General features: G+C 56.1%; 1 protein-coding gene across 1 annotated transcript in view; it reads right to left on the bottom strand.

Moving 5' to 3' along the window:
- Positions 1–26,128, bottom strand: part of RAB26 (RAB26, member RAS oncogene family) — a 29,904-nt gene extending 3,776 nt beyond the window's left edge. Inside the window, exons 1-4 of the mRNA XM_074158540.1 lie at positions 25,916–26,128; positions 23,227–23,337; positions 1,309–1,350; positions 340–406 (exon numbers count right to left, since the gene is read on the bottom strand). Of these exons, the coding sequence (XP_074014641.1) occupies positions 340–406; positions 1,309–1,350; positions 23,227–23,337; positions 25,916–26,128 (433 nt within the window). The remainder of the gene's footprint in view (positions 1–339; positions 407–1,308; positions 1,351–23,226; positions 23,338–25,915) is intronic.
- Positions 26,129–26,567: the final 439 nt, after the last annotated feature.

Raw genomic sequence — 26,567 nt, 5'->3', positions numbered from 1 at the left:
GGAGAGAGGGACGGTGCGTTAGTGCCGGTGCCGTGGTGCCAGGCAGGAACATGGCCGAGCAGAGCCCACGGCTCAGGAGCTTGCTCTGCACCCTTCCCCGAGGCAGCGCACGCCTTAAAGCACCATGGAGGTGCCTGCTGTAAAATATAATGCAATATGCTTAAATCCACCGCAGGCAATGCCTTAGACTCCTGGGGTTTGCACCTCGACACGCAGAAGCTCCTCCATCCTTGGTGGTTGCTTCCTACGGGGGAATGGCTCTGGTGATTCCCGACTCACCTGGCCTGAAGAACTGGAGGGAGGGAGCTCCCCCCGGGAAGCAGAGGTGGCCGTGCTTACCATGGGCATCCCGGTAGTAGGCATGGGTGACGCTGCGGAAGCGCTCCTGCCCGGCCGTGTCCCAGATCTGGAAGGCAGATGGGAGCAGAGGGGTCAGCCATGACCTGCCACCATGTGGGCTGAGGGACCCACCTGGCATCAAACCCACCACCAAACCAAACCGCACGGCGCAACCCCAGGAAGCTTCTTCAGCCTTTTGCTTCTAAGGGCAGTAATAGGAAAAAAAATGACAAGTGCAATAAATATTGAAGCAGCACCTCCCGGCTCCTCAGTGCGTGGAGACAATGGTGCGTGGCAAAGGGCTCCCGACATGTCCCTTAATTGGAAAATCCATCCAGCAGATGGATGCGTGGGAACCCGCTAATTTAATTTATCAGTTTTTAATGCAGCAATACGTTTGCAGAGTGCCACGCTGCTGTCAGGGGAAGATCAGCACTAATGTTGTTATGGAGCTCCTGGCAAAGGGGTCAGAGAAACAGTCGGGTCTCAGGGGCCTGGAGCAGCTCTGGCTGGGGCTGGGGGGGGTGTGTGGATATAAAACCTCCTGTGTGTCCCACTGGCTGGACACAGGCAGAGCCAGGGGACATGGATCCCTTTGGAGCATCTCCATCCCTCTCACCATCCTCCAGCTCTCCCAAAGCAGGAGCCAACTGGAAACACCCGGTAAATTCTGCAGGTGCTGCTCCAGTCTCACCAGTTCTGGCCCCAGCCACCAAGCAGCAAGGAGGCAGGCGGGCTGGGACGAGGACCACCACGGCCAGAACAGCCCCCAGCCTCGAGCAGGCTCCCACCGAGGGGACAGAGCAGCCCAAAGGGCTCATCAGGCTGTGCCAGGGCTGGAGATGTGACGGCAGAGGATGGAGATGAGGGACCCGCTTCTGGGGTGCTCCTCTGCCACAGGGCTTTGCCCAGCCCCAAACACCCTGGGGGGGTGTGAGGGAGCGGCGACCAGGGACACAGGGGACATACCTGCAGCTTCACCTTCACCCCGTCCACCGTCAGCACCTTATTCTGAAAGAGGAAAGAAAAGGGCGGTGAGGGGCGAGCGTGGCTGTGGGACACCAAGGACCCCAGGGAGGCTCCCTGGCCCCCCATCCCTCTGGCTGATCTCCTCTCCCCACTTTTTAAACTTGCACACTTTGGTCCCAGCGCCTGTTGGAGCCATTTGCACCACAGCCCAGCCAGAAGATCATTCCCTGTGTCTGCTGCAAGCTACATCTATTTGGATACTTAAGTCCTCGCATCTGCAAGGCTGATTTAGTGCAGCGAGCAGCTCGGGCTAGAAGACCTCTGGCAATAAATTAATGAGCACCAGCATCCCATCTTAATGGCCTTCAAAAACCACAGCCAACTACTCCATATTCAGTTAGCAACTTAAAAATAACTCCTCTTCCTGCTGTTTGTACCCATTTTTCTCCCAGTGAGTTTGTTTTTTTTTTCCCTGTTTTGCTTGTTTTTAGCAGGAGAGGTGGGAAGGAGGAAGAGAAGAGGGAGCAGCGCCCCTCCACGCTGCCCTCCGGGGTTTTCCCCAGAGCCTACAGGTTACTTTTTGTGACTGCTGGGAACAGTGTGGGAATGGTGGGGGGAGCCCATCGGTGCCCCTCCGGGCAGCTCTGCCAGCCAGTGAGGGCAGGGGACGGATCCTGACCACGTCCAAGAGCAACCACCAGCCCCAGCGAGCTGCACCAGGCTCTCCAAGCTTTAATCAAACCCAATCCTAGCGATCCAACACTCCCAGGGGAAGGAGCAGAGAAGAGATTAATTTGCCTGCTCGATCCACAGAAATTAGCAGGGTAATCAGTAGGACGTGATAAAAACGGTGCACCCAGAGGGACAGGGCAGCCATTCACTCTCCAGTGATGACCAATTTAAATACCAAGCAAACACCCTCCCAGGCAAACGGGAGCACACGGATGCTGAGAACCATCCCTGCGCATCCCATGCCACTCAGCACCAAGCACCAGGCACTTTGGGATGCTGGCACCCAACATCACCCTCCAGGATGGTGCCAGCAAGGCACTTCATTACTGTTTTGATGTTTTTAATTAGGGCAAGGGAGCATCTCAGCTCCTGCACATCTACACTCGCTGAACAGCGAGGATACGGGTGAGGAGGAGAGGGCAGGAGCGAGCCAGAGCACTAAATTTACACAGTCTGCTAAAGCAGGCGCAGGGTAGACGATCGTGGTTTATAAATACCTTCAAAGGCAGCAATCGAGACGAGGGAGCGGAGTGATTCACAGCCCCGGAGCGGTAAAAATAGGCAGCCAGGCTGCGGGGTGGAGGAGCCAAAAAGGGCTCGGGGAGGTGGCCGGGGGCTTGGGACTGGCTGCCGTGCCCTGCGCGTGGAGCTGAGGCTTTCCTCGGGAGGCAAAGATGGGGCTGCTGAAGGCTTGAAGTGCTTAAAACCGGGGTCCCTGCGAGGTGCTTCCTGGTCCCCAGTGCCTCCGCACACTGGGTCCTGGGCAAGTATGGCCACGCCAGCAGAGCCATCCCCGAGGTGGAAACACACCATGGTGAACAGCACTGAGAAAATCCAAGTGGAGGAGCTGCACCTTCGCCATCATCCCAGTGGATGGAGAACCATGCTGCTGGGCACCCATTTTGTGGGCGAGATGAGGCAGGTTTACTCTCTGCAGAAGATCCAAATTCTAAGCTCAACTTGCCCTCCAAAACCCCAGGTCCTACCACAGGCCCTGGTGCCACACTGGCAGCGCCGGCACATCCAGCAAAGTGCAGGGGCTGGGAGCCCCGGGACCTGCACCAGTGCGATGCTCATCCAAATGCTGTCCCCAGTTGGTGACAACCAGCTGCCAATGCCACCTGCTAGAGACCATGTCAGGGACCGTGCCAGGAGCTGCAGAGGAAGGAAAACACTCTGCGTTTCCCCCTTGGTTCCGGAGCGCCCGGCTGCTCCGGATCTTGGCACAAGCACCAGCCACCCTTGCAGGGGATAAGGACGCTTGGTGTGATGGATGATGACAAGGGACGATGACACCAGGAGTTTCACATAAAAACTGCGCCAAACAAGTGCCCTTCCCTGCTGGCTGCACCAGCACCTCCAGCACAGAGCAGTGCATGTGCCGAGGGGCAGTTCTGCTCAGGAATGTGGCCGTGTCCCCAGCATGGCCATGCTCCAAGGTTGACTGGCCACCACAAGCCAGAAGAAGGGAGAACACGGCCCTGGCCCTGAGAATGAACCAGTCGAGCCGAAGTGACCACAAAGCATCTGGTGAGCAGCCAAAAAAGCTGAGGCTTCAGTGCTGCACCTCATGCATCGACCTCCACTTCAGGAGCTTAATTAAACGCAAAGCTGGCAGCAGCAGGATTCACACTAATTATGACTGACCTACATTTTGGGGGGGGGGGGGGAAATGCTTAAGCCTAATTAATGCCTGTGTGCGGACCCAGGTGCTGCTGGACCAGGCTGGGGGAAAAAATGGATTCCCTGGGGTTTCGGTGTGGAACAGAGCGGTGTTTCAGGGCGAGTAGCTGCAGAGATGCTCCTGCAGGCAGGAGATGCAGCCGGAGCCATCCAGAGCAGCAGCTTCTGTCTGCATCCCTGCCTGCATCCCTGCCTGCCCCCGAGCACAGGGTGGCTGCGAAACACGGGTGTCTTGCAGAAGGTGGGAGGAGTGGGGTGGGAAAAGGCAGCGGCTGCCACCAGCAACACAACGGCTCTCGCTGCCACGTGAACCAGATGCCCAATCCTTCCCCCCTACCACAGCCAACACACTTTCCAGCTACCAATTATTCTTATTTTTTTTAAGGAGCTGCAGTTCAATTCCACACTCACAGCCCTTCAAAGGCACAGCTGGAGGGGGTTTAATGACCAATAAGCATCCAAAGACAAAAGCCGACATGTGTCAATGCACTGAAACAAGAAATGTGCTGCCAGGCCTGATCACAATGAGAGGGGTTGTGCTGTTCGGGGCTTGTTCTTAATCTTGCACGGTTTAATATAATAGAGGTAATACTCACAGCAGGCCACCCGCTATGCAAAATCAGGCAGGAAAGCTGTCCCCGCAACTCAGCTCTGTTGTGTTGTCGCCCTTTGCAATTTCAGTTTTTATGCGTCCTTTTTCCTGGGGCTTTGACAATGTTATTAAAATATTCTCTAGCAGGGGCAGCAGTGGAATGCCTGGAGTGCCTTTGTTGGAGGAACATGATGCTCGTAAGTTAAATAATCCTCAGGACAACAGATAAATAAAGTTGGAACCTTGCAGATGCAGGGAAAAATTAAATTACCAAGTGCAGATGGTCCTCAATTAAGAGAAGCATTATCAACACACCAATAGCCCCACCGGCTGCAGCCCCAGCATGATCCCACCCCAGCGACTGCAGCACGAGAGCGGCCGTTCAGAGGCAGAGAGGAGGGAGGAGAAGGTGCCTGCGACAGGGCGAAACTGTGCTGCTCCCTGAAACGTGCACACCACAACGGATGATGCTCCCACCCAAACCAAGGTGCCCTCACGCTGCCCTTGTGCCGCTCGTCAGCGGCTGTGGTTTGGGTAATGCCGCTCCCTGGGTCCCCGGGGTCCCCACGGTGCTGGTGAACCCCACCGGGAGTGACTGGCACATCCCAGCCAGTCTCCGGAGTCTCTGGAGGCCGTGCCGGCAAAGGCTGCAGCGTAACCCAGGGTCAGCAATCGCACGACAACCCAGCCGCTCCCCAGCTTTTCCACGCATTAGCTCATTAATTAAAGCCTTAAGAATTAAATTGGATACATGGATTAACTTGGTTCACAATTAATCTGACAAACGGAAAGCTGCTCGCTGACACTGCTCAGGCTTCACCAAGGGGAACCCTCACCCTGGCTCCCCGGCACCTCTGACGGGTGCTGGATCAAGCGATGCTGTCCAGGAGTACCCACCAACACCCACCCACCCGCTGGAGCATCGCCTTGCGTGGGGGGACACTCTGAGGCATGGCATGTCCTGGGCACGGCTGCAGCCCAGCATGCACAGCCCCAAGGCAGGGAAAGGGGACAGGCAGCATTTGGGGACTGGCTGAGGGACCCCAGCGTGCCCGGCCCGCAGCCCCACTCTTTCCCAGACGCGTGGGGATGTCACTTCTGCTGCGGTGGGCTCGTCCCCAGAGCCAGCAGGGGTCTGGACCTTGGCCATCCTCCTTCTCCATTTTTACGATGGAAAAGAAAAAAAAAAAACAGATGTCATTAGTGCACTTTAGAGGCAGCCCCTGCAGCCGACCAGGAGCGAGTTCCTGCGAAAAGGGGGAAAAATTGCATTAGCGAATATACATCAAACCTGACCAAAGGCGGCTGGGGCACTGGCCGAGTTAATTAGCAGCGGTAACGGCTCTGCTGTGGGCTGCAGGGCTGACAGCACGGCCACCCAGCAAACTTCATTAGGGCTGCGGCATCACGCGCCGGCCGGGGCCGGGTTGCCAGGTCCCCGTGGCCACTTGGGAGCAGATGCAGAGCGGGTGATAGATTGGAGCATCCTTTATTTTTAGGAAGCCAGGAGGAAAACAGAAGCATGGCATGGGCGAGCTGGCTGAAGGGATGTTGGGGGCCTCCAGCCCCGTACCAAGGCAGGATCCAGATCCAAATTCCCACTCAGCAAAGCCCAGGGAGCCCCCACTTCCATGAGCACAAATGCTCCCGTGCCGGGAGGAGCTGGGATGCAGTTGTGATGGGGCTGTAGCAGACAGACAGATAAACACTACCTCCAGAAGCGACTGCAAAAATAGATTAAGGATCGATATGGAAATCTGCCCAAAACAGCAGGACACTGCATTAAATTTGCTCATTAAAACCCTGAAGTTTCCCCACACACGCGCGCGTGCCGCTGCCAGCAAGCTGGTCCTGGCAGCTCAGCACCTTCTCCAGCCACAGCAGCTTGGCTCAGGGACAGCCCAGCCCTTTGCCAAGGTCAGGGCTGGAAGAGCAGCCCCCTCTTTGCTCCCTCAGTACAGGCAGTTCTCTACAGAGTTGGTCCCTCAAAATTAAGGCAGCCAAATTGGGTGACTTTTGAGACTGAAAATGAGAAAATTTCATTTTCATTTGAGAATAAAACCCACCAAACCCCAAACTGGCTGACACAGGGTGCCCAAAAAGGGGAGGCTGGGACACGGCAACAGGGTCTGGCTCAGGCTATGGACCATCTGAGCAGGCTCTGGGTGAGGAGCTGGCGCTTTTCCGACTCTCCAGCTCTTCATTATTTACAGCCCATGCACAGCCCTGGCACGGCACAGGGAGCACGACAGCAGCTCGGTGCGATCCCAGGGCAGGTTTCAACTCCGCTGTGCCCCCCACGGGGTTCAGCAGCCAGGAGAGCGGCTGTGCCCAGCATCCCGGCACAGTGCCACAGGGAGCCTAGGGCAGGAGCCTTGGCGTGGCTGTGCCTGAGGCTGGTGCGATGGACCTGACCCCCAAGGAAAAAGCTTTTCTTGGAGAAACTGCCCTGGTAGCAGCTGCTTTTAAACCTCCCATTATTTCTGCTGAGGGTAACAAAAGGGAAGACAGCGGGAGGCTGATATTGCACAAGGATCTGTACTTCCCAAATCAAGATCTGTTCAGTGAGATAAACGGTAACCAGGAACAAATATTTAAGTTTCAGCCACCGTGAGCAGACACCAGAGCAATAAGAGCAGCACTGAGCTCTTATCTCGACTTCACGCCAGCTTTCAATACATGTTATTGTGGGGACGCTCCGCGCATCACCAGTGCATGGGGCAGCGTGGGCACTCCTCCTGGCCATGCCACCAGTGTGTCCTGCACAGCCCGGCCACGTGGCGCCTCGACAGAGAATGCAGGCAGCCCATCACCCTCAGCTTAGGAAAAAAAAAATCATTTCAGAAGCACATCCCCTGCGAAAAAGGGAAAGGAACAGCCCGATGCTGTGCTGGAGTGACTGGGAGAGCAGGGCAGGGACAGCGGGTACCAGAGCTGTGCCGTGGCCGGACACAGTCCCTCTCCAGCTTTGCTGAGTCCTGCCAGAGGACTGCCCAGCCACTGGGAAACATCTTCAATGATCCTCCTGCACAATCACAGCCCTGCTGTGCTACCACCGGCAACGTGCCCTAGCAGCGCGGCACACGTCCCAGGGGAGACCTGGGCAGCCAGGGCACCCCGCCACGGTTCCCTCGCCTCGTCCCATAAATCTTCTGCTCAGAGAGAAAACCCGACCGTTCATCTTCCAGGGCAGGTGATTAATTTCCTCAGCAGCACTGTGCATTTGCACTCTGCAGCTAAAAATAGAAACTTCTGCCTTGGTGGGGTTTTTTGTTGGTTTTTTTTTTGTTTTGTTTTTTTTTTTTGTTCCCCAGGACTTGCACACTCCTGCCTGCAGCAGAAACTCCAGAGCCAGCCGCCGATCCCCAGTGCCAAGATCCTTTCAGAAATGATAATGTGTCAACGCTCGCTGCTCAGTTCAACAGCAGACCCCGCGAAAAGCAGATTAACACGGCACCTTGCAGCAGACGGCATTTCTGATCCTCTCTGTTGCTGGAACCCGCCCCGCATCCCCTCGCCTCTCACTGCTGTCTTCAAAGGGTCACCCCGATGTGTCCTCTCTCCCCCTGAACAGCAGGTCCTGGCCAGGACACAACCTGCCCCGCACGCTGCAGGAGAGATGGGAGAAGCTGCAAGCCCTGCCCCACATAAATCACCCCAAACCATGGTCTCCAGGTGGGCACAGACCCTCTGCGTGCCCTGCAGAGCCCCTCCTCTCCATGGGCAGCGCAGCCCCTTCCCCGCACCCAGCGAATGCCCCAGGGATGTCTGCAGCACCAGTCTTTGTGAAGAGCCATGTACGCTACATTAAAGCACAATTAACATCTCCCTGGCTGCCAGCCCTGCAGGAGATAAGAGTCAAGGCTCTTGTTAGAGCAGACACACTGAAGAATTAGTGACTTATCATCTTCTATTCACATCAGTCTGCACATAAAAGGTTTTTCTGGCAAGAAGTAGAGAATCCTGTCTTAGGGACAGATTAGGGATAAGAGGATCTGGGTAGGATCATATATTTTAAAATAAAGTCACGCTCTGCTTCTCAGCATCGCCCGCGGCAGCTGTGTCCCGCAGCCACCGGGCTCCCAGCACTGCTGGAGCAGTACCAGTGATGCTTTCCCTCCCCAACCCAGCGGCCCCATCTAACCAGCGAGTGCCCCGGCAATGATCAAGGGGGACGGTTCCTTGAAGGAGCCGAAGGCAGACAAAACTCAGACTATCAATGCTTTTAAGCCCATTGGGGCTGCTCAGGTTCATCCCCACAGGCGGGGGGGACATGGCTGTGCGAGGCTTTCAGATGTCCCCACCACATCAGAGTGAGCCTGCACCCAGCCCTGCAGACAGACAGAGAAACTAGGTTCTCCACCATTAAAAATCCACAGGATAGGATCCGCTACAGCTGCCCCAGAGGCCACAGCCACCAAAAAGCCAAAGTCAGCAGGAAGGCTGCAGCCCATCCCTGCAGCTCCCAGCACACGGTCGGGTCCCAGGAGCGGATGGAGCCCATGGCCACATCCCTCCTCCCCACCCGGGGACGGTCTGTAGCAGCTCCCCCACCACCCTGGGCTGCATTACTCACCCTTTCAGTCTCTCTTTTTTTTTTTTTTCCTACTTTATAATAGAAGCGATATTTTCAAAAATATCCGTGCTTACTTCTAAACCAGGCAGTCTTGGAAACAAAGGGGGCAGAGATGGCTCACGCAGATCTGTGCCAATACTGAGAATAAGTAACGCGGCACCCAACATATTTATCTTCATTTTCTTCATCAAGGACATACCACGCTGCAAAGCGGAACAGGAATCTCTACAGAGCACTTATTGCGATATCATTTCTCATTTACAGCAAACACAGCAGCTGTCAATGCCACGAGAATGAAAAATGGGTCATCAATTACTGTTATACAGGGAATTGTTTACTCTACTCCTGGGGTGAAAAAAAAAAGCTTTGCATCAGTTTTTATGTCAAAGAAGCCAGTCCCTGTGTCAGAAGTGCTGCTGTCACAGCAGCCCATGGGGTGCTGGAGCAGCAGAAGCTGCAGGACAAGATGGGGAGCCTCGCTGGTCATGGGCCTCCCAGGTTTGCACCCTTTGCTTCACCCTTGTAGAAGCCCCAGTGACCACAGCCAGCCCCGGGCTGTGTGTCCCGGCCCCATGCACTCCATCCTCCAGGATGACAAATAGGACAATCCCTGGGGGGGACCCACCCCAGACATGGGGGGGACATGATTTTGACTCAGCCCAGTTGTGTTCAGGTACAGGGTCCCGGGAACCCCATTTAATTCCTGCAGCAGCCATCTCATTTCCAGCACAAACCCCGTCCCAGCTCAGGAGGAGTTTTTGGCCCCAGAGCAGCCAGGCAGTGGTGGGGTTCATGGAAGAGAAAGCCACCAGGAAACACCCAGCGAGGGGACCCCCGGCCCTGGGGGGCTGCAAGCCCATCCCTCCTCCACCTTCCCCCTGCACACCCAAGCAGCCTTCAGGCATGGCAGGCAAATTAGGAAAGATTAAATTTTCCTGGTGTTATCTTTGGGCCAAACATTTTCCATTTGCCCTATCCCAGTCTGAAGAATATTATAATTTGGTTTCTGAGCTACAAAACCAGCCTGCTGGGCAGCCTCATCTGCCCTCAGTACGATCCTGGCTATAAAACAGAGCTTTCCTGAAGGCAGTGGGGTCACTTTACCTGGAGGAAGATGCTGCCGAGAAAGGCTCTGGGGCTCCAGCCCCCAAAACTCTCCTGCACAGCACGATGCTTGCAATTAGCTGTACCTGCAACTTGGCTTGGGGCTGTACCTGCAACTAGCTGTAGCTGCAGCCAGAGGCGCAGCCAGGCTTCTGTGTATCGGTGGGCCAGCCTCTAAAGGGATGGAAACTGGCCCAAAGTTTCAGAGAAGACTTTGCAATCCAATTAAAAAAAGTCAGGTCTGAATATCCAGCAGCACACATCCTGGCAGCATCTGGCAGTAATCAAGCATCTTCTGCAGGCAGCATTGCAAACAGCATTATTAAATAGCACCCTAGAAAAAAAAATAAAAAAAAAAATCCCCCAAAGACCTGACAAAGGAATCTGTAGCTTTTTATCACATACACACACAAACACTCACATCCTTCACCTGCAGCTAAGGCAGACAGCTCTCGAAAGCCGTGCTCTTGCTGAGAAGCTGAAATCCAGCTGAATCCTTCAAAAGATTCAAGGAAAAGAGAGTGACTGAACAACTCTAATGAGATTTTCTGAAGTCCGTACAAGTCCATTAAGACCCTGGGAATGGCAGATACCAGGTTTTGGTGCTCACTGACGCCCCAGCCCATTTCTGCGGTGGCACAGCAGCTCCCATGCATGGGGCACTGCGGTGGCAAAAGCTTCAGTGGGGGCTGAAGCGCGATGAGCCCCGGCCCCCTCCTCGCAGGGCAGGACCCCTCCCGACCCCGCGTTTGCTTTCCAAACTCCGGGTGAGAATTTTCTGCCGTTTCACCTCCTTCTTGCTAACCAGAGCAGCTCCGCTTTGCCATGGGTGGCAACATCCCTGTGGATCTGCCCGGCCACTGGTGGACACCAGGAGGTCCGGGTGGCACGGCTGGGCTTGGGGCTGGGAACACAGAGCAGACTGTGCTCCCAAGAAGTTGCTACTGCAAGACACAGGCACTTGCAAACCTTTTAGCAAATAAAACTGAACCAAAATCCACACGCAGTTGCCTTGATTTTTTTGTTGCACCCCCAACTACAGTCAAGAACTCAGGTTGGATCAGCCAGGGTCCTCGGGAGAGGATTTCCACCTCTGCACCAAGCTGGAGAGACCATCCCCGCAGGGAATCGATTGCCCCCTGAAGCTGCACCGCTCCCCGCTGCTCTCGGCAATGCCAGGCCCCGCGGGACTGCCAGCGCACCGAGCTTTTGGGAGCAATTTGACCTCACGTGTGTATTATTCAGGAGGGAAAAGCACATCTGCCGTGCATTAACGCTTGCTCGGGAACAAAGTTATTTTAGGCATTGTCAAGCACTTCTCACATTAATTCAGGCACATTTGTAAGTGCAGCACGTTAATGTATTTAAGAAAGTTTGGGCTGAACTGCAATCCCACTTGCTGAGCCCCAGCCCTGCAGGGAGCCACCTTGCCAAGCTGCGATTCACCCCGATGCAAAGGGACACGGAGCACACCCCCACTGCAGCGAGACCTGTCTCTCCAAGTTCAGTTCCTCAATACTAACTAAATTATGTGCTCTCGGTGCCGCTCTCAGAGGTCTGCCAGCACCACAGCACACAGGGCCACGGCTGGCACCGCTCCTTGTTTTTTGTGCATGTCCCGCATCCCAGAGCAGGGCGATGCTGCAGGAGCTGCTCCCTTCCCAGCAAATCCCTTAGGAAAGCCACTGCAGCAGTGTGACAGGCACAATACTCAGGCCTGGGAGCTCTCATCCCCCATGGCAGATCATGCTCCAGCGCCGTCACGCTGGCACATTTCGGGTGTTTCCATCCCTGCAGCTCTCTTGGGTCAGCGAAGCATCAGGAGAGGCAGCAGCAATGAGCACCCTGGTGTGTGCTGCCGTTCAGCCCAGCACCACTTACCTGCTGCGGTGACAGCAGGCACAGCAAGAGAGGAGCATCTCCTTTTATTGCCCCTCCTCACAACACAGACCTCTGGTCTCAGGCAGAGACAGGTGGGGTCACCCTTCTTATGGCTCCGGCTCCTCCAGTTCTGCCACTGCTGCATCACAGCCCAGGGATGGGATGTGGGGATGCCCCACGGGAATGCACTGCAGGGATGCTCCACAGGGATGCTCCGTAGGCAGCCCTTCTCCCAAACACAGTGCAGCAGGAATCTCTGGGAAGCAATTCCCAGCCCCGCTCTGGTCCCATCACATTTCCCCAAGCCATGTCAGCAAATCATGGAAAGTCTAGGGAAGGAGCCAGCCATCCCCATGGCCGGGCTCCCTGAGCAGAAGGAGAGAGTGCCCATGGGGCTCAGGACCCAGAGCCATTTGAGCTGCTTGGGGTTGGCTTCAGGCTGCGTATGCCTTGGCACTTAGAGGAAAAAGAAAAGCCCACTCATCTGAAACCCGTGACGCGTGATCTCCTGGGAACGCTTTTCCTTCAGAGAGCACTGACTCACGGGAGCCCGAGGAAGCCCACACCATGGTGTGACACTTGAGATGCTTCACAGCTCCAACCCCTCTCCCTCCATGTGCCGACCCACACTCTGACCACACAACACCTCACAGCCCCTACAGAAGCACCCAAGAGCGTACGGTTACAGCAGAAAATAAGTGCAACCGGTGACAGCTGCCAGGGGCACTGTGGCACGGCTGTCACAGCACCAGGGGCTCTTCCCAGCCCTGCCCTGCTGCTGGGGAGGTGCATGGCATGGCATGGCATGGCACGGCACGGCACGGAGGGCTCGCCCCCAGAAAGCCACATCCTCACCAGCCTGGCAGAGCTGCCAGTCCTTCCCCAAGGCTGGCGCTGCTTGGGGCTGCGTGGGCTGGCCGGTGCCGCTGCCAAAACCCGCGCCGAGCTCTAAAAATTGATGCTGAGAGTAGCAACGATCCTCCGGCGTTTCCGCCGAGGCGTGCAGCAAACGGGGTGATGCTGGAAGCGGTGAGCCCACGGGGGCTTTGCAGCCGGGGAAGGGGCAGGAGGGCAAGTGCCCGGCCACGCCGGGGAAACGATGCTATCTTCCTGCAGTCATGACCCTGGAAAAACGACTGCTTCCCTGCAGCTCCCAAGAGCAAAGTGTGCTTAACACTGGGGGAAAAAAAACCCAGCAAATTAAAGCCCAGCCATCTGGCTGCACAAGCAGAGGGAAGAGCTCCTTGCACACCCAGGAAAGGGACCGGACCGAACCTGCACCGCCCAGGGCACTGAATCCCTGCTTCAAGAGGGATGCTCACCCAGGGACCAGCCCCCTCTGACAAGGAGGTCCCCAAACAGTGTCTTCGCCACAAACTCCCCAGCAACCAGGCTGGGCTGAATTATTCATCCAGCCAGGCAGTTGTGTTTTTCTTAGTCGTTGGCTCAGAGGAAGCAGCGAGGCACAGAGGGACTGGTGGGGACCTGCTGCCGTCAAGTGGCATAGGGGAAGCAAACCCTGGGAATTCAGACCAAATTCAGCATCACTGACCAAGGGGACGGGCAAGGTCCTGGCCAGAGGGGTCTGCGCTCCCCGGACACCTCCAGTGGCCTTCTGGGGTTGACTCTGGGGGAAAAAAAAAAAAAAATCATTAACAGGGAGTTCTTTCAAGGTTGAGAGCAACGGGCAGAGGAGTGCCAACACCAACAGCTCTCCCTGCGGGGAACGGTACCGGGACCCGAGGTCGGTCCAGTCTCATTATCAGTAACGAGGAGCAGCATCATCAGCGCTGGGGCAGGACTCCCTGCTGCTGCCCCCCCCCCACGCCAGCACACGTCACACGGTGGGTGCACATCGCAAACGGTGGCGCCTTGGCGGTGCTTCGCTAATAACCACGTTAATGCCATAAAACGGTGCGCGTTGGAAGAGGCGTTCGCCGGCGGGAGGGGGGGCGGCCGTTGCCGTGGTGACGCCCGTGCAAGCAAAGCTGGAAAAGCCAAAGCCTCCATTTTCCCAGCGTGTCACTTGGGTCCGGGAACATCACGGCTGGGCAGGAAGGAGGAAAACATCCTCAGATATGGGTGGACTGAACAAGGGCTGATGAGGTCCGGGCTTGCCGCAAGTGGACGGCTCCATGTCATCCAACCCGGGCGGGTTCGGCTGCACTGATGATGACCCTGGCCACGGCTCCCCACCACTTCCCACCTTTCAATAAATTATATACTAAAAAAAAAAAAAAACCAAAAAACACCCCACACAAAATGAAACAAAACCTGTCCAGATGTTTGTAACACAACTAGTTGCACCCTCAGAGATCTCTTAGAACCTCTAGAAGACGACCTTTCCTGCCTGCTGAGCTGCCTGTGGGCACTGACCCCAGACCCACCACATCTGCAACACAAACATCTCCCCATGCTGAAGCCCCAAAGCATCACTGAGTTGCCCGGACCTCCACTGGGCTTCTCCTCATCCTGAGACAGCCATGGACAAGGTCAATGGGCATCACCCTTTACAGCTGAAGGAGCACAAGCTCCCAACATGCATTAGTTATGACCGGGGAGAAATATTTTTTCCAATGCAGGCATAAAGATGAAATATTTGCTGTTGCTTTTGAGAGGTTCTGCAATCCTTCAAGGCAACGACTCGGTGCTTAGCCAGGATTAAAAATGCTGTATGCCCCTGTTAGACAAACAAAGCTGTATGAGTTACACCACTCTGCTGGAGATCCCTCACCAGGGGAGCAGGGGCAGCTCCATCGCTCGTGGACGGAGCCAGCAGCGTGTACAGCAGCTCGACGGCTTCACTCCCCTTCCTGCCAAGCTGCGAGTGGGGCCAGGAGTCACACGGGCAAGGCAAGCATCGCCCCGGCTCTGCCCAGACGTCAGCATACGATGGCACGGCACAGCACAGTGCTCAGCAGCTCCAGGGCTGAGCCAATCCCATGCTTCGGGGCAGGGATGTCACCATAATGCCACCAACATTGCCCACACAGGAATCCCACAGCTCCCCATGCTTCCCCAGCTGCCCTCCTCCTCCTCAGGGCTCCCCACCAGCATCCACCCTAAGTTCCCCTGCTCGCTGCATCCCTCACCCACACCCAGGATAGCACCACCGACACAATATTTTGCTTCCGAAGGCTCTGCAGGTAAACAAGCCCTTGATCCCTAAATTTCCCATTGCAATAGGAACCAGCATCCCCCCCCCGCCATTGCCAGCCAAGGACAAGTGGACAACTGCTCAGACACACCACACTGCGGCTCCTTGCCCCGTAAACACAGCTCTGATCTACTTGGACAGGATTGTTTTTCCTATTTTTTTTTATATTTTTTTTTCTCCTAAGGGCGACAATCTTTTTCCGACACTCTCTGTTCCAGGATTCGGAGCAGCCGATCGCTGCACTTCCGATTTGCCACGCTGATGCTCAGTTACCCTCACAGGGCCCAGCAAAAGCCCCATCAACAGGACTGACCTGAGCCCTACGGCCATGTCTCAGATCTCTCCATCCTTTGCAGACACGAGGAGGAAAGCGGCTTTTGGGGAAGAGGACGACGGAACACGTGGTTTTGGGGGAAGGACAATGCACCATCAGTGCCCGCCGAGCTCGGCCGGAGGATCAGCTGCCAAACCCCAGACCGGCACCTAGCCCTTTCCCATGTGCACACCGAGATCACCAGCATCCATACCGGGAATATACCAAAGCCTGCTGGGGGCAAATAATTAATCAGCAGCAACGAAATGAGTCAGCAGCTCAGCAGAGAGGCAGCCAGGGCTCAGGGGCTCACTGGGGCTGAGCAAGTCAAGAGGCACGGATGCCCCTAAATATCCCCATCAGGGGGGTGGCAGTGGGGGGCAGAGGCACCCCAAAGCCCACCCATCCCCGCCAGCTCAGCCACCTCCCCTCTGCTTTCAAAGAAAAACCCAGTTCCGCACAGCTGAATTCAATATTTTATCACAAATAAAAGATGAAAGTGAAATAAAGCCAAATGTATTCCATTAAATATTCAAACCATTTAGACTTAGTCTAGGCCCATTTAAATGTTTTATTGACTATAAACGCAGGCCCCAGTACCACGAGCGGACCCAGAGTAACGCCTGGCTCTGCACAGGGGCAGCTGATGCTCCAGCACCCGAGTTCACCTCCCCAGGGCCAATTTCTCACCGGGCACCATCTGGAGAGATGCAGACACACCACATGTGTGTGCCCAGAGCCTTCCTCCAGCACCGACCTCCTCCTCACCCTGCTCCTTTGCAGGGAGGAAAGCCAAGGGAGCTAAGCTGGAGCAAAGCAGGGAGTGGGGCACTGACCCACAGCTCTGAGGACATGGGAAAATGCCTCCAGCTGCTGCTCACGGGCAGAACAGTCCCCAGCAGCAGCTCCACCGCACCCACCATAGCTGGGTGCTGCAGCGAGGATGCTCACGTGAGTGGGTCCATCACCCCACAGGGACCTCGCAGGGCACTTCAAAGCACGGCCATTAAGCTATCGCCAAAATCTCATACAATTTTACAATGCACAAAGCAACGCTTCCCCTCCTGTGCTGCTGCAGGAAAACTAGAAATAAGGTAAAGGCGTGGGAGGGCTGCGCCTGCTGACGGCCTGGCCGCGGTGGATGCCGATGGCTCAGGGAGGGGACACTGCTATGACACCACTTGCACCCAGGTGCCACTTCCCAACCCGCCTCTGTGCTGCAGCACAGCTTGCCTGAAAAAGAAATGAAAGGATTAAGAAATTAAGCTATTCTGGTGAGATGCTATACGCCCTGGGAAGCGACTCAGCTCCTGCCTTCCATGTCGTCTCACAGCAGGCTGCAGATGTGCAGGAATTGCATTTTCCAGCTGAGTTTCCACCATGTTGGTCCTCTAATGGGTTTTGAGCTCTTGTACAGCTCTAAGGAGGAGGATACAGAGCAGGTGACAGTGAATGGTTTTACAACCTCCTTCCTTCCACCAGCAGCTCCTGAGCAGACTTTTTCCGTGCCTGTGCCCTGGCTCTGCAGCTCCCAAGCAGCCCAAGCCTCCCACCCTCCACCTGAGCTAATTACACCTCTTATTTCAACTGTTCTGGTCTGGGACAGATCCATGTTGGGGCTGCAGGAGCTTGGGACACACCAACACCCTTCCAAGAGCATCTCCCACAAAACCTTAAGTCCCCAGTGCTCTCGTCATCAGCTGAAATGGATGCAAAATTTCACACCCCGTTTAACCACACAATCTATTCTGGGTGGTATTTCCCAGACACCGAGGGGGTGGGAGAGCCCCCGGCATGCCAAGAGCAGGACAGGCATCTTCACACCATCCTGCAAACTGGTAAAGAGTTTTTTTAACCAGGCTCTGGGTCTCGAGGCTGCTCCAGCCGCTCATGTAAAGAGGAACTCAAGCACTTCTCTGCTTTGAGGACATTCACCTTGTTTGTTTTTGCCTTCCCCAAGGCAGGAACCGAGTCAGTTGTCCACTGGGATTATGGCCGGCACAGGGGTGTTTGCAGTTTACTGGTGTGCTGCAGGACTGGAGCGCACTGAGGAGGTTTATTATTTTTCAAATGCAAGAGGCAAAGAAACATGAATAAAATACTAGCAGATGTGAGAAAGCGGGTGTAGCCCGCCACGGGCGCTGCTCGCAGCATCTCTTGGCAACTGAGCCCCTGCATGCAAATGACAGGCTTCGCCGACTGCAAAGCTGTGTCCCTCTGCAAGGGAGGAGAGCAGCAGCTGAAAGCCAAGCAGGGCTCAGTTTCCCAGGAAAAATGGCTATTTACTCCCCTGAGAGCCCGTCCTGGGAGCAGGGAACGGGAACCAGCAGCAGCTGCGGAGAAGCTGTCGTCCTATGAGTCCCACACAACATAAATCGATAAAATCAAGGCATGTTCCAGCGAGCAGCACCTGCACTCCCCGAGCGAGCTGTCGGGGACCTGCCTCACCTGCTGCCAGATTCGGGCAGCACCCGGTCCTTATGGCACCCAGTCCTTACAGCACTGGTGCCAGCATCTCGTCTGCCCCCCAAAACCAGGCAGAAGGGGCAGAAAGCATCACGGGAAAGCTCCTCTGGGCAAATTTAGCCCAGCTTTCCTTACAGTGAGAAATGCAAAAGTATCAAATTGGCTACTGGCTTCTATTAAAATTCATACAGCAATAGGAGATGCAGAACAAGCCACTTTCAGACAAAGAGCTGCTGGAAACACATACCCGAGGCAGGCAGGCAGGCATCCCCCTGCCCGTCCTCTCACACCAGCACAGGGCTCCTTCCTCACCTCCCCTGTCCCGGAGTGGTGGCACCCATGTTGCCGCTGGCTCAGTAGCCCCATGGAGGGGCATTTGGCCCAGGCAACCCAGACAGCATTGAGACGACCCTCCCAGGGGAAGGCCACCTTGTCTGCAGAAGTGTGGAGCCAGGCCTGTCCACTCTGGTGCTCCAGCTCACAGCCCTGGGAGCCAGCCTAAACCCACCCAACCACAGCCTGCAGCAGCCCCCCCGCCTGACCCCACACACATTGCCACGCTACACGGCCAAGTGTACGAACAGAAGAGACTAAATGATCTGCTCGACACCCAGAGTCTCTTCCCTCAAATGTTGAGCACTAATTTTGTATAGAAAAACATGCTGGAATGAATTTATTTCCCTTCCTTTCTTCTGGCCTGTGCAGATCCCCTCCCACTTTTTCCAGATTGATCCATCAGAAAAATTAGCCCTGCTAGCGCGCAGTGCCAGCCGCTGAGATAAAAGCCAGCCCTTGGCTTTCAGATGGCTCCAGGTTGCACCAGCCCTTCAAAGGGAGGCACCAGGCGAAGGCTGCGCTGGAGCATCACCCTGAGGGCAGGGATGCAGGCACCTGCTGGGGACCGGCAGATGCTCAGGGCATCCACACCTCCCTCCTCTGAGCGCATGGAGACCCGGGACCAGACTTGCCGAATACAGATGGTGGCCAGTGTTAGTTTGCATGCCCTGGATGGCTGGAATGAAGCTTTCCATCTCTCCTGCAATGTTAAGCTCGCTGAAGGAGTCAGCAGGCAGCCAGCAGCTGCTGTTTTGCCAACGGAAGGTGCACACACACACATACTACAAAAAATAAAGAGAGATGCAACAAATCTCTTATGCAGAAAAACATATTATATACCGCTGATTCCGCCCCCAGAGCAGCACAGGGCTCAATGTAATCAAGAGTCCTTAAAGCTCAGGGTCACAAGTGACAGCTTTTATTTACAGGGCACAGCAGCCGTCCCAGCGAGCAGATTAACTGCGGCACGGCCAAGGCTGGAGCAGAGAGCGTGGCCACCGATGGCTCGCTCCTGCCCGAGGACGCTGCGGCCGGGGGGGGGAGCCGTGGGTCTCTGTGGGGTAACAACCAGCAGAAACCCCTCCTGGGCACAGTAGGGCAAATCAGTGGACGCCAGAGCCCAACCAGCCTTCAGAGGAAGCGCTCCCTGTGCCCAGACACCTGCTTGGGAAGCCCAAAGCTGGGTCGAAGCAGCGGGGCCGGCTCCCTCCTCCTCCTGCAGCACCCAGGCGTGCTTTGGGCGAGGAGGGTGTTAGTTTGCTTCCTCTCCTTGGGGCAGCAAGAGAGGAGCGATACCGCTACACACCTCGGAGAAAGCGGAGACAAGCTGCCCTGCTCCGAACTCCGCCAGCAAAGCGCTCCCTTACGGCTTCATCCCACTGATTAACGCAGAAACCATCTCCCCTGCTAATGCAAAGAAACTCATTAGCACCTCTTCCCAGGGAGAACAGGCTCATCTTTAATTTTTTTTCTCTTTTATGTTCTTCTCCTTTCAGGTCCAATTAGTACAAAAACCTTAACTCACCCACCCCTGCAAAGCTCAGGGGTGAACATGGGGCAGCGAGCACCGGCTGGGCAGTGAGCATCGGGGTGGCCTCACGGAGCTTGGCTCTCATCGGGGAGGGGACTGGTGGTGGGCTCACATGGCCCTTTGGTTTCTTGGCTTCGGCAAGACATTCCTCCCGCTACTTAGGTGTTACGACAAGACAGAAGTACAGTTGGCTGCGCAGCTTTGATTCCTGTTGAGGTTTCTGCTGCGTTCCCAAAATTAAAGAAAAATGCAGCTTCTTCAGTAGCACCGAGAAAAGCAGGATTCACACCTCTGAGTGATCAACCTGCTCTTTTCCAGAAGACCCTTCTCCCTGAAACCCTGACACATGAAGTTAGAAAAGCATGCAGGACCTGTCCTGCCCTCACCGGTGGGGATCTGTAGGGAGAGACCCAGCCCCACCACTGCCTCCAGGCAGAGGGATCTGCTGAGACCCTCTAGCCCCAGGGAAGCAGCTCAGCACAGCCTCGGCCACACCACAGCTGATGGGAGGGAACAATCAAGCCTCCGGTTATCTAGCAATGGCTGGAAATTCCAAAGGTGACGGCCCGGGACCGGGATGCTGGAGGCAGAGAAGGGTTTGCTTAACCCAGAGGCTCCCCCTCGTAACTGAGACAGAAGTTTCTGTTGCTCCAAGCAAGCCCCCTGCTCAGGCAAAGCCCCCGCCAGGAACAGAAGCCCTTGCCCCAGGGGTCTGCCTTGCCTTAGTGGCACCCACAGCACTGGGGGGTCACCCCAGCAGTGCACCCCCAGTCAAACCCTCCCGCACAGCATCCCTGGACATCCCAGCACTGCTCCAGCTGAAAGGGGAGGGCTGGTATGTTCCCGAGGAGCTAAAGATGCTCCCCCAGTAAAACCAATTTTTGAAGGAAGGAAAGCTGAAGGACTCGGCATCTCCAAAGCTAGAAGCCAGCAGGTACCATTTTGATGCATTTTTTTTTTAATACTACAGTCATCTTTATTTTCCTAGTATCAGTCGTTTGTTTTCCGAATATATTTAGACCAACATCCTTCTTTGTTTAAGAGACGATGATAAACAAACACAACGCGAGCGATTCTCCTTAACATAAAACAGTAGGAGGGAAAAAACCTAGGGGGCCATTAGGAATTGTAATGCCAGATTAATTTTAAATGGATTTCTATTCATTTACATTTGCTTAGGCCTACATAATCCATTAGCCATAGCTTTGCGTGTATCTAGTGGTTTGACATCCTCAAGAACGAGCGGCTGATCCTGGAGCCCGCTGGGACCAGTGGACGGACTGGGAGAGGGGGTAGAGAGGGGCTGTGGGGGCGCAGGGGGCTGCTCCCCAAGGCGGCTCTGTACCATCTCAGGGCATTTTGTAGAGATCAGACGGCATCAAGAGGAGCAGAGACAGTCCCAAGAAAAACGGCAGGAGCTGGGCAGCTCCATCCCCGCCATGTCCCCAGGCTCCCGGCAGCTCTCCCTTGGCCGAGCAAGGTCAGGCGTGCACAGGAGCCCAGCTGCCACACACCCCGGCCTTGGGGAGGTCCCCACGGTCTCTGCCACCAACGAGGCTCAGCGACCGCCACAAACCCCGCCGAGAAAGCCAGGCGCACCGCAAGAACGCCCTGCGCTTGCTCAGCACAACTTGCACCACCCCAAGGCGAACACACAGCAAAAACCCAGCGACCGCCCTCCCCAACCACCACCCCCCCCGTCACAAACAGCCTGGCTCATTTCAGCCAGAAAACCCGATGCCAGATTCTGGGATTACAGAGAAAAGGAGCTGCGATGCGACAGTTTTGTTATTAGATAGACACAAATTAAAACCAAAACGTGCTCTCGCAGCAGAAGCCTCCAGCGTTACCACCCCAGAGCTTCATCTGCATCGTGATGCGAACGGCGAGAGGGGCACAATTACACAGCGGCTGCAAACAGGATTATCTTAATGGAAACGGAGATGTTCAATCAAAAAACTATTTCCACACACCCCCCCCAAAATTATGAGTGCCTTACAAAGATGATAATAATGAGTTTTAGGGCATACACATGATCTTCCCCGCTGTATAATCTGCCCATTTCAAAACGATGTAGCTCTAGCTGCTCTATTACAGAAGTAAATTAAGCCTAATTTGATTGCTTCTTCGTGGCAGTTGTTTCAGTGCTCTAATCAATAAGTCACAGGATTTTATGACTGCCCTTGGTATCAATCACCGCAATCAGTAATAAAACATTTTTCATTTTAAGAACACCTGAAATACCGTGTAATTACCTTTGTATAAAATTATGGACTCCAATTTACCAACTTCACCAAGCGGCTGCTACAATCCCGCCGTGTTACTCTGCACCTAAAGCCTATTTGCGGGCAAGAACATCGCTTTCTTTCTAAAGGCTTTCTGAGCCATCCCTCATCTCTTCCGCTTGTCACCGTACCAGCAAGTTATTACTCACACCCTGGAGAAATAGCAGGTTACAAGAGACACCCATCTCCCAAGAAATCCTCCAAGAAAGTAGGATCCAAGATCCTACTGAGAAAAAGCGTTTGGGAAGATGCAACACTGGTGCGTGGCATCACAACCAGCTCTTCACCGCACCCACCCATCACCACCGTGGTGCCGAAATGAGCCAAAAGCCATCACACAGCGAGGCGATGCAGCCAGTACCCTGACAGCAGGGCAGGGAGAGCACAGCCCACCCCAGGGATGCCCGCTCTGCAGCACCATAGCCCCCCTTCACCAGGGGCTGGCTTGGACCACAGTGTCCTCAGGCAGCCCCCCTGCCCCAGTTCCCCAGCAAGGTACAGCTGGGGAAACGCAGCCAAGAAAAGGTTTTCAGGGCCCCAGCCAGCCATAAGATGTTCCCACCTGGCAAAGGATGCTCTGCCCGCACCAGGGCACTGCAGGACATAAGCTGTCTCCCCTTCAGCCCCTCATTCCCCACATTATCCCCTCTGTCAAGCAGGTTCCCGCTGCCCTTGCTGGTGCCGCACAGCTCCAAGGCTGCCCTGGCACCAGCAGCGGGATGCTCCTGTCGCTGCCAACAAAACAGTTATTATCCGAGAGCTCAGAGACCCCTCAGCACGATGCCAGAGGGAGCAGGGCCACCCTGTCACTGCACCTCCACGTTGGCACCCCAAAGTTTTGCTGAGGAGATGTTGCCAAGGAATTTTCGTTTGTGTCAGTTTTGGTTTTGTTTGTTTGGGGTTTTTTTTTAAACTCTTAAAAACACTGAAACTGACTTAGGGAAATATTTTCACGGGGCAGATGCTCAGGCCTCAGCAGTTGTTCTTACATGATCCATCCCCAGGACCCAGAGAAGAAGATGCGCTCCCTCATCCTCGTGCAGAGCAGTAATGAAGAGGCCACTGCCATCACAGGGTTGCTCAGCCCTGAGGCAGCCCCCAGGTGCCCCAGCTGGAGCTGACACTGGTCAGGATGACAAGGTTTAAGTCCTTGAAGCAGTATTTTATTACTCCTCTGCAAAAGCAGTCACTCACCTGCCAGACCCTGTGGGCAGGGGCCGAGAAGCCACCCCCAGGGACAGAGGAGCCCCCCAGGCACTTACCCTGAAGTCAATTCCGACCGTGGAAATGAAGCTGCCGGCGAGGAAAGCGCCGTCTTTGAACCGCACCAGTAAGCAGGTTTTGCCGACCCCCGAGTCGCCCACCAGCATCACCTGGGAGGGAGGGAGGGAGGGGAGCGTTAGACACTGGGATTCAGGAAGGAAGCCCCACTGCAGTCGTTACCCATCTCCATCCCAAAAGCCCCATGCCAGGAGCAGGCAGCAGATCCTGCTCTCGAGGGGGAAAAAAGCATGTCCAAGAGCAATGTCCTCGGGCACAGGGGAGGGCGAGGGAGAGAAGGAGAGCACCCACAGCAGGATTATTTCCCACCACACTTGTCCCTGAGCACTGGCTGAACTCGAGACACCTTCCTCAACCAGTACTTAACAGATCCCCCGTGGGAGCACAAACACGCCTTGAAAACCAAGAGGCAAGCTGTGACACAATAGCTGTGGACCCCACCCTGTCCCCAGCAGACCCGTGAAACAACCTGCATCCCACCACACGGAGGGCTTCCTGGAAGGGTGGCTCTGCCCTCGGGGAGACTTCAGGGGGGCCACCAACCATGAGCACCAACTCCAGGGGTTTGCTCTGCCCTCTGCGAGAAAACTCCTTCAGCCTGACCCGCACAGCCTCATGGCCACCTTCCTAGTCCTCAGCAGATGCCCAGGGAGCAGCTCCCAGTGCCACCTGCCTCAGTTTCCCCACCCAGCAGCAGCCGCCAGTGCAGACACCCACCTTGCCGCAAAGAAACCATGGCAGAGCTGAAACTGTTCCAAGTGCAGCTCCCCGAAGCCTGTGCTCAAACCACAAGCCCTCCTGAGCTCTCCTGCCCCCTGGGGCCACTGACCCCACTCGCCTCAGCAGGACAACAGCTTCCCTCCATCAAGAAATCCCAGACCACACAGCTGAGCTGCATCATCCTCTTCTGCACCCGCACTGATTTGCATGGCTTCATGCTGGCATGGCAGGGTTCTCTCTCTCCCCAAAGTGCTGCCATTAGCCTATGACCGAATTTAAATGGTTTTAAGGCAGGCACTGCCCTGTGTCACACCGAACCCAAGGCAGGAGCCATCAGAAGCAGCAAATGCCACCATCACTCCACAGCTCAGCCTCCCAAGAGGCGGCAGTAGCCTGCAGTTCGGGGCAGGGTGGCCAGGATCTGGCCATGATGCTTCATCACTCAAATGGTGGGTGCAGGGCCCCACACCGGGTCTCCTGCAGGAGCACCACACACAGCCGCACACGGAGCTTTAGCACAACAGGGTTAGGGGAGCCAGCAAGCCCACAGGTGTATCTGTGCAAAGCCAAGGGAAGGGGGGAAAAAAGTCATTTTTAGTACAAAATAGTAGTACTGATTTTTTTTTTAAACTTTCCAGACCTCTGTTCAAGAGCAGGGCAACCTTTAAAGGCAGCTTCTCCTCTCCCAGCACTGCTGAAGCCTCACCCGGGGCACACAGCAGCACCCAGGGCCAGGCTTACGCCAAGGGCTGAGCAATCAGGATCTGGCCCTTGCCTTCTGGCAGAGCTCAGGAATCTCAAGAGAAGGGTAAGAGAAAGAGAAAGTTTAATAAACCATGGTTTTACTGAATACGAAACAGGATCTCTCTGCCACTGGTTCAAAACCAGCCAGACTTACCAGAGATTTTGGCTACCTGGTGCATTTGGGCTTATCTGAAACCTCGTTCAGCTCATCCCCGTGCCATGGGGGCAGTCCCCCAGGAAAGCCCCAGCCTGGGCAGCAAGAAGCGAGCTCAAGAAGCCATGGGCCAGCATGAACACGGAGATGGCTCCATTTTAGGGAAGCTGTTGAACCCTTATTGCAGCTGTATCAGGACCAACCACCTACCAAAGCAACCAAATTCACTTCTTGAACACCCTTCACCTCCTACTGTGTGTCCCAGATCTTAACAGCACAACGGCCACGCCGATTGCCACAGGCACCGAGCTCTCCGACAGAGCATGCCGAGGTCGGACTTGCCATAGCAAACACCGTCTTCTCCAAGCTTAATCACCCCGCGCTGGGTTACACAGATCCGTGTTAGGAACGCAGTCAGATGGGTCGCGCTGACTTGCAGCCTCAGCCAAAATCTCTCAGCGAGCTCCAAGCTGGGCTTGCATCAGGTCGCATGATGGAGGGGGGGGGGGATGCAAATACGTTTGATCTGTGACTCGCTCGCCAGAATCTGAAGCTGCGAGAAGAAGCCATCTGAGCCCTTCAAAGAACATGCAAGCCAGAGATATTTCAACAGCAGCCAGAGCAGATTCGATGCGACTCAAGGAATATTGTCACCCCACTTTACAACCGCATTTTTTTAACGTTTTTAAAGAGGAACCAGAAGGTTACAGTAACTCATCTGAGCAGAAAGCCTTTTGTCATCACTTGCAAAAGTTCCGCAGAAGGAGCCCCCGCTGCCGAGGGCTCCGCAGGGGCAGCCTCCCGCCGAGCGCGGCCCCGGGAGCCCGGCCGGGCCGGACCCGCCGCCGGAGACCCGGACCCGGCGGCGGCAGAGGGATGCCGGGGCTGGAAAGGAGGGATGCCGGGGCTGGAAAGGAGGGATGCCGGGGCTGGAAAGGAGGGATGCCCGCCCGGTCCTGGCCCCCGGGAACTTCTCCCGCACCCGACGGACCCCGTACCCGTACCGGGGCTCCCCCTCCGCGCCCCTCCCCGCATCCCCCAAGTCCCCGCACCTTGAAGGCGAGATCGTAGAACTCGCCGCTGCTGCTCAGCGAGGGCCGCCCGGCCGCCGCGCCGCCGTTGCGGGGCAGCTCGGGGGCGGGCGCGGAGCCCCGCGGGGCGGCGGCAGCGGCGGCGGCACGGCCGGTCCCCTGGGCGGCGGGGGGCAACGCGGCGGAGGGCGCGGCGCCGCCGCCCTTGCTGCGAGCCGCCTTCTTCCGCGACATACCGGGGCCGCGGCGCCGCGCCGGGCGCTGGGGGGGGGCGCGGGGCTGTACCGACCGCCGCCGCCGCCGCCGCCTCCCCCGGCCCGGCCCCGCCCGGCCCCGCCGCCAATGGCAGCGCCGCGGGGGCGGTGGCGGGGGCCGGACCCGCTCCGCTCCGCGCCCGTTCGCTCCGCCCCGGCCCGCACCCGCGGTAACCGGGGAGGGGTGGGGTAGAGGCACCTGCGCGCACACGGGAGCGGGGGGCTCGGAGGGTGCTCACACGCACCCACGGGGGGTATTTGCAACCCCCCGCCGCGCCCGCCCCATGCGGGGTTTGGGTGCAGCCCCCCCCCCCCCGGCAGGTTTGGGATCTGTCCCCCAGCAGCTGGGGACACCCCTGCTCCGGGTTTTGCCCCACTCGAGGCAGACACGGCCCGGCCGCTGCCGGCAGCATCCCTTC

This window comes from Numenius arquata, chromosome 14, assembly GCF_964106895.1.
Source record: "Numenius arquata chromosome 14, bNumArq3.hap1.1, whole genome shotgun sequence".
Lineage (NCBI taxonomy): Eukaryota > Metazoa > Chordata > Aves > Charadriiformes > Scolopacidae > Numenius > Numenius arquata.
Note: the sequence above shows the minus strand (reverse complement) of the source record. Positions and strands in the feature narration are given on the sequence as shown.